Source organism: Corvus cornix, chromosome 1 (genome assembly GCF_000738735.6).
Source record: "Corvus cornix cornix isolate S_Up_H32 chromosome 1, ASM73873v5, whole genome shotgun sequence".
NCBI classification, from domain to species: domain Eukaryota; kingdom Metazoa; phylum Chordata; class Aves; order Passeriformes; family Corvidae; genus Corvus; species Corvus cornix.
In genome coordinates this window covers 37,894,101-37,906,235 of record NC_046332.1, presented here as the reverse complement: position 1 = coordinate 37,906,235, position 12,135 = coordinate 37,894,101, and the positions used below count along the sequence as shown (strand labels likewise).

The following is a 12,135-nucleotide window of genomic DNA, read 5'->3' as shown; positions in this document are numbered from 1 at the left end:
CGCTCGTGAGGGGGCGGGGCTAGGGCGGTGAAGGGACCGTGCCGAGCCCAGCAGCTCCTGCCGTGTTCTTCTACAGCGTTATTTTTGACCAGAAGTTGGTTTCATGTCCCGTTCTAAACATAATTTCACCTCTGGTTTCCCCTCGTCAGCTGCAGCCACGCAGGAAGCTCAACCAAACAACAGGAAAACATACAATAACACTGCAATTTAATTACCGTTTGAATTCGGTCATAACTCCAATGACACGTATGCTCCGAGTTCTTCCCTGTGACACAATTAAGAAGGCGGCAGCTTGCTGTTCTCATATTTATTCTTAAATCTCGTAAGTGTGCATAATTAAAAGCATTAAAAAATCAGCATTTGTACTTGAGGAAGATGAACTCGGCCCGCGGGGCTCAGTCTCTCCCGACAAGGTGCGTCTCCTGGGGCCTGTCGATGCGGAAGAGCAGCTCGGCGGGCTGGAAGTAGCCCAGGTACTGCACGCTGTCCGGGCTGGTGTCCTGGTGGTAGTGCCCTCCTTCCCCGTGGTGGCTGAAGCAGTGCGTGTGCTCCACGCGCAGATCGAAGCCCTGGCATCACACAGAGGGCCCGTCAACGAGGCGCTCATGGGAAAGGTCACGGGATAGTCTAGCCTAGATGCGTATTTCCACATAGCTCCAAACGCTAAGCAGCGAAAACTTGCAAGACACTTGTGAAGCCAGTAAGACAAAAGAATTTAGAAACCCTGACAGCCCCCAACTTTAGTGTTAAGCTTACTGAGATCTCCTTCTTAACCTTTTTCCCCCCCCCCCACCTTTCTTTCCATTGGGATTAAATAATGCAGTCACACCAAGGAACCCCTATTGGAAATCAAACCCCTTTGCACTGAATTGCCACAGGCCCATGTGATAAAGGGACTGTCTCTACTCCAATTCTGAGAGCCTGGTTAGATGAATATGGGAGGAACGGTGAATAAAATAGCAACTAACATACTAAACCATGAGATCAACACCACTAGTTTTATGTATCATAGAATGGGTTGGGTTCAAAAGGACCTTCACAGATCACCTATTCTAACCAGCCTGTCATGGGCAGGGACATCTTCCATTCAACCAGCTTGCTCAAAGCCCCATCTAACCTGACTTTGAGCACTTCCAGGGATGGGGCATCCACATCTTCTCTGGGCAACCTGTTCCACTGTCTCTCCACGCTCAGCTTAAAAATTTTTTTCCTTATGTCCAAGATAAATCTGTTCTCTTTCAATTTAAAATTCTTGCCTCTTCTTTTGTCACTACATGTCCTGGTAAAAAGTTTCTCTCCGTCTTTCCTAAAAGCCTCCTTGAAGTACTGGAAGGCTGCAATAAGGTGTTCCTGGAGCCCTTTCTTCTACAGGCTGAACAATCTCAGTTCCCAGTCTGTCTTCAAATGAAGAGGCACCCCAGCCCTCTGCTCATTTTCATGGCCCTCCTTGGGTCCTGCTCTAACAGCTCCACATCTTTCTTGGGACCCCAAAGCTACATGCAGCATTCCAGGTGGGGTCTCACGAGGGAAAGAATCACCCTGCTTGACCTGGCCACAGCTAGTTTGACATAGCCCAGGATAGGATTAGTTTTCTGGGCTGCAAGGGGATACTGGTGAATAGTGCTATGGCACTGGAATGCCATTGTCTACTGCTCTCTTTGTGGTGACACTCAAACATTTCCAAAACCAAGTGTTGTTGAGCTTGCAGTGGATGCAAACAGGAGAAACTCAGCAGCATCCACCACACAAGTTGCATTGGTTCTGAACAGGGCAGCTGTTGATGGCTGCTTTCAAAGTATGCATCAGTTGATTATGGCAAGATGCAGAAAATTTAGCGTTAGGCCAAAGGCTGCCACATAATGACACAATCAAATCACACCCTTCAACACATCTAAGCCTACAGTATGTGCCACTTAACTCTGGAAAAAAACATTTTTATATTACTTGTGACTGCATTGTTACCTATAAAATAGTCATTTTCATCTATGGTTTTCTGGTTACTTTTAAACAAATGGTTTTCCTAATTATGAACACATTAATGGTTTTTGAAACCAGATTGGTTTTTATCCTGAATGATTTGCTGTTAAATTTGGTGCTTGTGAAAGATGCTAGATAAGTTTCCAGCACAAGGCTTTGCAGAGACTTCAATTTACATCAGCAATGAGACACATGCTTCATGTCTTTTGACACAGCATTAGCAGAGGGAGTTCTTATGAAAGTGAACTACATAAAGACATGGCTAAACCAGCTTCCATGCTCTTGACATTTCTCCCAGTGTGGCCAGCAGAGAATGTAAACTGTGCTGTTGAGTTTGGGATGCAAACACTTGCACTTTTGCATAGTTGCAACTGGAACCATTAAATTAATCCACTATGAACAACCACTAGGTTTCAGAACAGATTGACCTGTCCTCAATTCAAACAATTCACAGAAATGAGAAGCTTCTAAACCATGGCACCAGCTCTGGAAGAGTCTAACACAATACATACACACTCCCATTCTTAAAAGGAAAATCACATCCAAAATTCATTACAGGTCTCAGTCTATACTTAGAAATGAGTAAAAGAGACTCACTGGATCTCTGGAAACTATTACTGGCTGACAAATCAGTGGAGCCTTCATTTCAAAGAATTTGAGCCAGTTATTCACATCCTCATCAGTGTTCAGCGGACAGGAAGAAAATTCTGGAGGCTACAGCGAAAATAAAAGCTTTTTAAGTAAAAGGAAGACACTTGCATCAGGATACTTTTTCTCTAGCAACTTTGTTTTTCCCCTCCCCACTATTCTGTTCATTTTCCTTCTTGACTGAAAGAAGCTCACCACAGCCCATCACTCTGTTTCTGCCAGAGACAGAAGTGACCAGAATATTGCATCTTTCATTGCACAGGTAATGGGAGAACTGCTGAAGTGAGGATGCTCCTCCTCCTGGTACATTTTAGAAACTCAGTTATTTTTTAAAAAGTTTAATGTTTCTTATAAGTATCATCTGAGTTAATGTATTTCATTTCAATTCGTTTTACAATAGTTCTCCAGTTCTTTAGCAGCACACAGATTTCAAAAGATGATGGTATTAATGCCAAGTAAAACAGCATTACTAGTTTTGTAACACCGATTTTGTGATGTCAACTCCTTACTTTAATACAGTGCTCATCCTATTAGTTTATGCATACATTTAAAAGTACAAAACAAAGTTAACGAACTAAGATGTTACACCCTGATTTATACCTCTGTTTTCATGAGGACAAAGAAAGTTACATGAATTGAGAACAACGTACCATAATGTGAATCTTTGCTTTCCCCTTCTGAATGATAAACGTACCACCCATCCCAACTGGCTTTTCTCCATAGTGTTTCTCTAAAGTTTGTCTCAGACAGGACACAAAGTTAAGCTCCCCGGTTCTTCCATTGGCTTTCACTTCAATGACCTGGAAGATAAAGTCAATTGGTCACTGCTATCTCCTGTTGCAATAGTCTGAAAAGGTCTGTGAAAGCTGTTCTGAAATTCTCCCAAGCTGATAACGCAAGAACACTTTTTGAAAAGATAAGGTTCCATGCAAGTGCTGCTGCATTTGCATCTTTCCAGTATATGACCAACTGTCTTTTCCTTAGTTCTGTTCAATGCTAGCTTTGCCTGTACAGGGAGCTGGGCAGCAAGAGATTTACCCATGCTGAGACAGTGACATGAGCAACCCCCTTCTGGGGTTGCTGACAAAATGGAAGCTGGCTTCCACTTTGTCAGAAAGAAACACTGGGTAAGGGAGAAGGCTGTTCAGTTTCCACGCAGCAGTCAGGTTTTTGACCGTTCTGTCAGCACCTTTTTGTGCTGGCTGCGTCAGGAGAAGCACTTCTGCAAAAAGCTATGTAAGTGCCCACACCTCATTTACACAAGTACATTGCACTGTTAGCTTTAATCACTGCTAATTTGGACTGGATTTGGATGAATGATTTATGGTGGAAAAGCTTTAGTAAACTCATACTTATCCCTCAAAAATTCAAGTGCCTCTGTCTCCAGTAATTCTTCCCCTTGATCACTGACACCAGCTCTTTAGTTTTGCATGCTTCTCTTGTGGAATTACTATTTTACTATTATCACAGAAAACTGATAGGAGAACCATGAGTTTCCCTTCAGTCACAAAGCACTGCAAAGTCACCTTTGATCCAAGTACGTACCTTACCAGGTTGGCCCTCGCTGGCATAAAGGTTGGCCAACAGTCCAAACTCACAGTCAGTGTATTTACTGCTGTACTTCTCAAGCAGGCACCCTTTGTCTGCAGGATTTATCTGAGCAACGTAGCTCCCATTTACAGCAGGCTTTTTTTCACTCTTTGCTTGAACAATAGGGATAAGCTGGGAAAAAGAACATGTAAGAGTAAGTCAATAAGAACATGCAAGAATAAGCCAAATGAACTGAACTCAAATAAATGTGATTTAAGCTTTGGGCCATGATCCCAAGAAAAAATCCACTTCATCACACAGCTCTGTCTCTCAGGATGAGGTCTGTACTGGTAAGAAAAATGGACTAATATTGTAATGTAATTGAAAGGTGGAGAAAACAGGTTTACTTTATCTGGACAATTAAACTTAATGTTTTATAAAGATGAATGCCAGTGCTAAAGAAAAAAAAAAAGGAAAGAAGAAGAAAAAAAATCTATAATCTACATGCCAGTATTGTAATTCTATGTAATACTTTCTCAGCATACAGTAACAACCACTATTATAGTGGCCCAAACTTAATGCTGATGTGGACTATCTCATCTGCCAACAAATCCATCAAAAGGAGACAGCAAGACTTAAGGTTTATGCCTGAAAAAACTGTGATTAACCAAAGTCTCCATAGGTAGTAGTTTTTGTCTCCTATCCCTCCTGCAGTTTATTATTGTGTGTGTGGTATCTTTAAAATTCACAATGGTGAAACAAAGTAATCCAAGAGGGTAAAAGACAAGGAGCATTTAAAAGGCATTTACCAGTAAGTTTGACAAGCATTTCTAAATCTTGGAATTAAAACCTCTGGTCAAGTCTTTGTCCATCAGTTTCAAAAAAACATGTTTCTGGCATGCTTCAAGGTAATCACATGCTTCCTGAAGAATTACAAGTTAAAAATTAATCTTTATTATCTCAGGAGTATGCACCTCAGTGGATGCCACTCATCTCAATTCCTCCTAATGTGTTTTATGTGTTTGTGGTGTGAAAGTGTTTATTAAGTACATTGTTGTAAATGGGACATACCCAGCATGATACTGCTCTACTGTTATGATACTTCCATGAATTAATTGAGAACCATCACACTTATATACTGACCTCAGCATTTATTCCAAGAACCTTGGATGAAACAGCTCCAGCTCCAAGAATGAAAGCTCCAGGCAGCTCTATGTCCTTTGCAACTGTATTTAGATCATAAACCTGCAAAAGAAAAGCAATCCTTCCATCCCTGAGAACGTCTAAGGCCAGGCTGGATGGGGCCCTGAGCAACCTGACCTAGTGGCTGGCATCCCTGCTTGCTGAAGGAGGGGTTGAAACTAGATTATCTCTAAGGTCTCTTCCAACCCAAACCATTCTATGATTTTGGTGTGGTGCTCTGATCTGCAATTGTCATTCTGTTCACTGTAGTCCTGGAGGCATTTAATTCACAACACCCACCTGCATTAATATTTTTGATAATTAGGTTGAACACAGCTTCTGAACACAACATAACATTTAGTTATAACAAACTTGGTAGATATCTATTTGTTTTCTAAAAGGTAGGTTTTACCTGTATGTTCCCTGCTCATTTTACTCAAAGACTGAATTATTGTACTTATTAGATTCTGAGACATACAACACACATTAGAATCAGTCTCATTAAACACTGAAAAGTGTCTTTCACAAGTAGAATCCTATAGTATCTCTTAGTCCTTAGTTTGGTTTATTGCTTTTCTTTTGACAAATATATTAAATCCCACAGCTACAGGAAAAAACTCACTTTTTCTTTCTGTACAACAGGTATGAGGTAAGGAACACCTCCCACATCTGCTATCCTAGGCTTTCCGCAGATTCCTGGAAAAATACACCCAGTTAGCTTGGTAAAATATTATTTCCCAATAATCTTTAATAATCACACAGTCTAACCCACCAAGGAACTGGTTCCTCAAACTTCTCAAACCCTTGAGAACATTATTTCCCTAGTGTGCTTAGATAAAGTGTTGAACTACTAAGAAGTCCAAGCCCTATAATGATTCATAGTAGGATTTAATGCTACACAACCCGTTGTAAAATAACATTCTCTAAGCACAAAAAAAAAAAAAAAAAAAAAAAAAAAAGGCAGAGTGATCAACACCTTCCATTTGTCTGTTCTCCAGTAACATCCTCACCACACAGTGGAGACCTCTGCTGGGACTCCACTTGCAAACTTTTAGCAAAGCTGAAAGCTGTCCCAGGACAATTCATCCCACTTATTTGGATATGTATTTTAAGAAGGGATGAATAATCCTCTGGAGGTGTTTCTTTCACATTGATGCCAGAGGGAACTCAGATGAGTAGCACAGATGACATGTCTGTCTGTCTTCCAGACAGCTAGTGACAGTTTCACTTCACTGACATACATGAATGTCAGGAATTTAAAAATTAATGGAAGCACAACTCCTTAGGTTCAGATAGTGATTGGCATGGTTCAAAAAAATTTCTCCATTTGAAAGAAAACAACTTATTTTCAAAACCTTTTCAGTACACTAAGTAAAGCTTATGAAGTAAGTGGGTGTGCAATGATAGGTTAGGAAAAAAAATTATGACAAGTACTTAGTAATGACTTGTCCTTTTTCATACATCAAGTAGGAAGCAATCCAGAAATAAAGTGTAGCTCTCCTCTCATGTATATTCTTTACCTGAAAAACAATTTAAGCTCTCTCAACACCTTTAGAGGATCAAAACTAAGCAGGATTGTGCAGAAAGAACTGGAGAAGTCTTAGTGGAAGACAGGAATGCTAAATTACCTTTAGCAGGAAAGTTGAAGGGTTCCTGAGTCAGATCAGGACAGTCTACGACAGAGACTTGAGCATCAGCAAAGTTCTCTTTAAGCCCTTTCTGCAAAACTGTAATAAAGAATAATGGCAAAATTATTGACAACGAAAAATTACCAAGAGTTTGACAAGTTTCTAACAACAATAAATATATCTGTTTGGGCTTTTTTTCAGCAAGATACATTACTTATGCTTACCCTAAGTAACTCCATTAATTTAAATGTCTGAAGGCACTTGTTTCATGACTCAGAACTTCAAAGAGGAGCAAAAGTTTGTTCAGATAATTGTTGGCTGCCCCACTAATTAATTTTAAGAATTTAAAAACCATTTTCATTGAAATACATTAACTGAGTGTTCCTAGTAGCACTCAGAGCAGCGCAGTGTGAAGTAACGTGGGTAAACTTCAACCACATTCAGCAGCAGGTTTGCTTCAAATAGCAGACAATTACAGTCACAGTCAAATATGATGCAAGAGCAAAGGAGGAAGAAGATTTACCTGAAGCAACAATCAGTTCTTTAAATACATTAACCAGACAGTTTGCAATACCTTGATTATAATCTTAAACCGTTTCTGCTGTCTGGAAATTTCTACCACCATGGGCTACTGCCTATCCTCTTTATGGTCTTGTGGAGATTTTCTGGCAAGTGCCACTATCAGAGCAAGACATATAATGAACGGTGCTGGTGATAATGTATCAAATCTAAAATTTTTGGTTTGCTTCATATCAATGTTTTTTAGGATCAGAACTTGCAAAGTCACTCAAACAACAGGGACGATTAGGTGAGTACATTGTTTGGAAACAACTTCCAAACTTTGAGTGTGGGATTGTCTTCACAATACATTGCTTCAAATACTATGTTGAAAGGTCCAGGTTCTTTCATGCCTGGTGGTCTGCTTAGACAGATGTCTCAAACTAAAGACAGAACATGCAGTCTGTGATCTCAAATCAGGTGGTTCCTTATTTACACAGAAGACTTTCCTGTGCCTTTATTTCTACCAGTTAGGGTTTCAGCCATACCTTACTTCTTGAGATCAGATTTACCAAGCTGTTGACCAAAAGGGTCAGTAGATGGTACTTAGCACATTTCTAAATACATCTCAGTACCTTCAGGTAAGTGGACAAGGACAGTAAAAGGGCACTCCTCAAATTATACCCAAAATCTGAACAGCAACACAATGCACAGCTCACAGGAGATCCTCAGGACAGATGGGGAAAAAAAGGAAAATTCTGCTTTGTGATGAAATTTTTCTGATACTCTTTCAAGCTATTCTACTGCAAGTATGTGGTGTTCTCTGAAGAGCTCACAGGTTTACAGCAGCCCTGGCCTACTGCCCCAGTCTGACTGGGTGACAAAAGCACTAGGACCCTCCCAGGGGACTGCTGGGACCACATGTTCTCAATACCTGGAAATGTCGAACTGACACAGATTCGGGAAACTGGCAAACTGAACTTGGGGATCAATCCAAAAGACAAAAAACCTTTAGTATATTTGCTGAAGGGGAGAGACTGCCAGAAGGAATAATGTCTTCCTACTAGGGCAAGAAAAAAAGCTCATGAACAACTGGGCTGAACCTAGAAGTCCCTTCCAACTTCAACCACTCTGTTATTCTGAGCACATCTTGTGAAGGCTTTAGAAAGAAGTAAAAAAAGAAATGTTTCCTGCAGCCCTGTTCTAAAGCAATCACCAAAGGAGGAGCCAACTAGGTTCAAGCAACAGCATCTGCCATGCTACACTGCATCTTGTCAGCTATGTTTTGAGCAGTCCTGAAAAAGAAAGAAATACTAGAGGGTAGAGGAGGACAGATGATTCTGTATGTGTAAAGAAGTTTGGTGTGTAGTTGACATACTTTCACAACCTGCACAAGAATCAGCAAATTCAGCAGTTTTAAAGGGATTGAGAGCCTCTCTGTGTGATTAAATATCGTGGGGGCTTGGGGGAAAAGTCATTGTGTGCTCTGAGAAATCTTCGCATATAGAGAAATAGTGCTGTTCTTCACCTCTCAGTGTGCTAAGAGCCGTAATTCTGCATGTAAAAATACTTTGGTATGAGCTTTAAGATAAGTTTGAAGAGTACATTACAAGTTTGTATAAAGTACATGCTGCATGACTTACCCCCAGCAAGCTCCTCCAGACTTGGGACATGAAAAGCAAACCTTTCGACTTTGGCCATTTCCTAATCGGTGCTGATTTCTTCAGGTAAGAAGTTACAGTACAGCACGCTGTGGAGTGACTGGTCTGCCAACAAAGATAATAGTTTAACAATTTAAACATGCTCCTTTCAATATGTTAATTATTTTTCAATTTCACTCAAGTACATAGACAACAATAGAACTGTAGTTTGTGCCATCACAGGAGAGACTGATGGCTTCAATAATAACGCTAAATTTCTTATGCACTTTGGAAGAAGATGTGTCTGTCAGCCCTATAGCTGGCTCAGAGCACTACACATATTAGTCCTCAAGCTCACAACTGGGTGTAGGGAAAACACATCCTATGTTGAATGCAATTCAAGAGATCAGGAGACTGATGTGTCATTTGTAAGCCTGGAATCACAAGAAAGTTTTGAAAGAAAACTGGGCTTTTCTGAGCACATCAGCTGCCTCCTAAGGTCTTACCAACCTTAATGTTTACTTTTCCAGCACTGGCTATGGTGGACTTTCAACCCCAGCTGTGACATGGTCTCCAATTGATTCTGAGCATTTGTTTCCCCTTCCAGAGAGGAACAGGCTAGCAGCAAAACAGAAATCAATAGCAGCAAGTTCTGCAGTATCAGACTCTGTATGGGTACAGAGCCTGTAACAAAAGTTTTGAACATAAGTTTAAGAGCCCCTTCACAAATGAACTGTGCTTCAGTCAGCCTTGCAACAGCAAAGTCACTTAGAAGGGCAAGCCACAGCTCAGGGCAGAAACAGCTGATTGTACACTACCTAAAAATCAGCTACAGCAATCATTAACTCCTTAGCCCCATACTTGTTGCACACATCAATAAAAAATAAAATGGGTCCCACTTATCCAGATCTCAGGTGTTGAAGGAAAAAGCCAAAATCATAACTACATTCCCAGACCTGACTGAGTCTTTGTTAGGAAGGACTACAGTGTGAGACAGCTGCTTAGGTATAGTTCGAGCTTCTATTTAAAAAAAAATCCTGTTATGACTGTCAAAACTCATAACTGTCCTTATAACATCAGCCTCTTAAGTCTGCATAAAGGAAAAAAATAAAACAAACGGGGGGGGGAAAAAGAAATAAAAAGAGTGGGGAGATCATAGCAGTTACCTAACTGAAGTCTTTGAGCTCAATGCTCAGCCAGCCCAAACTGCTGCTGTAGCAAGCAGTAGAGAAAGGAAGAAAGGCTGCAAGCTGTGTATAGTAATTCTCGTCTTAGCTGGTCTTATCTGAGAACTGTGGTCTATCTCCACAGTTGACTTTGTCCCTCCTCTGGCTCTGGAGGAGAAAGTAACAGGCTGGATTTGGTGCCTCTGGTAGAAGCCTAATGTCAGGTGGAGTGGATCATACCCCAAGCCTTTTAGTGTGCACCAAGAAAGGGAGTAATTAGCCACAGACAGAAAGTGAGAACATGGCTTTGGCAGCACTGTTTTAGATGATCCTCATCCCCTCAAGAACCTTTTGCCACATGCAGAACGAGGCTGTGCCAGCATTCAACACATTGGTTGTCCTGAAACAGTCTGAGAAGCTAGAAGCTAGTTCCCAGACTGAAGCTAGAACTGCTGTTGTGCAAATGGCAGAGGCAAGAGTTGGACACTATTCAAATAAATAGGCTCAGGTATGACACCGGGACAATCGCCTGCTGTGTAATGGACGGTAGTTAGCTCCCCGCAATCAAGAAAGGAGGGAACGACTGCAGAAAAATTTGATGCAACATAATAAACCTCATCTGATTGCTAGACAGTAGGGCTTACCAGGTGTGGCACAAACGAGTAGGTCTGCGGCCCACCACTGCAGATATTCACAGGGGAGTGAATTGTGTGGTGTGGGACAGAGAGAACCTGAAAGGAGACAACAGCACACAATTAAGCTCCATCACAGAGGCGTGCAGTGACACTGAATTGCTACAGAACACTTTCAAAGAAAGAACACAAATTCTAAAGGGATGATAAGATTATTAGATGTGGAATGGTGCAACAAGAATGGAGGCAACAAGTATGTAAAGACTTAAAGTCTACCTTTGAAGTGAGAAGAAAACATCAGAGAGATCAGCCAGGTGCCAGGAGAATGCAGATGAAATGTGAACCATTAGATTAATTATGTGTGTGGGGTGTCTGTTATCAAAACCTGAATTGAAACAAGCTTGGAGGGGTTAAAGCCAAAAAGGAGAGGTTATAGGCAGGCTGGACATGGGTCGGGGACGGGGGTGGTGGGGGAAGAAATATCAGTGGAAAAAACTGGAGATGGCAGTTGTGAGAGAGAAATTTAGCGATGACACCCAGAAGAGCGAGACATCCACAGATGCAGAGACCGTATTCCTCGCCTGGCGCGGCGCGAGGAGATCCCATACGGGGCAGAGGAAGGCTCCGGGGCAGCACAGGCAACTGCTTGAGCGGCTGGGATTTGGGGAAGAGACGGGTCACGGCAGGGTATAAACAGACGTGCTAGGCGAGGCTGAGGTCCGTGGGGATAGAGAGTGTCCCGGCAGGCAAAGGCAGCGGAGAGTACTGGAGAGAGGGAGCGCTAAAGCCGGCAGCGCGCTCGGCGTGGCTGCGAGAGGAAGGAAGGGGCTGTTCAGGCTAGAGCAGCCAGCTCGGAGAAGCCTGGGCAGCGCGGGGAAGGAGAAGCAGGACAGCAGTAACTGGAGGCTCTCACCGGGAGGGAAGCAGAGAGAAGCCGGGACCTGCGCGATCCCTGTCCCGCACCGATCACCACTATCGCCCGACCGCACGTACCTGCCCCGCCGTCCGGGACCGGCACAGCAAGGCAAGACGCGGCTCGGCTCGGCTCGGCTCGGCTCCGCTCGGCTCGGCTCCGCTCGGCTCGGCTCGGCTCGGCTCGGCTCGGCTCGGCTCGGCTCGGCTCGGCTCGGCTCCGCTCGGCTCGGCTCGGCTCCGCTCGGCTCCGCTCGGCTCGGCTCCGCTCGGCTCGGCATCTGCCCGCCCCCGGGCGCGGCCGCCCCGCCGCCACTCCCAG

The 12,135-nt window shown here is 42.8% G+C and overlaps 1 protein-coding gene across 2 annotated transcripts; it reads right to left on the bottom strand.

Moving 5' to 3' along the window:
• Positions 1-292: 292 nt before the first annotated feature.
• On the bottom strand, positions 293-12,001 carry C1H11orf54 (chromosome 1 C11orf54 homolog). 2 transcript variants are annotated; one of them, XM_039565957.1, is made up of 10 exons: positions 11,895-12,001; positions 10,914-11,000; positions 9,107-9,229; positions 6,966-7,064; positions 5,960-6,033; positions 5,299-5,400; positions 4,171-4,347; positions 3,276-3,425; positions 2,575-2,691; positions 293-569 (listed from the first exon to the last, which is right to left on the bottom strand). In XM_039565957.1, exons 3-10 carry the CDS (start codon positions 9,162-9,164, stop codon positions 396-398), a joined length of 951 nt encoding a protein of 316 aa, XP_039421891.1. In that variant the 5' UTR covers positions 9,165-9,229; positions 10,914-11,000; positions 11,895-12,001; the 3' UTR covers positions 293-395. The 2 variants fall into 2 exon arrangements, with proteins under 2 accessions (XP_039421891.1, XP_039421897.1); XM_039565963.1 differs by having other exon boundaries at positions 11,815-11,901.
• Between the last annotated feature and the right edge of the window lie 134 nt (positions 12,002-12,135).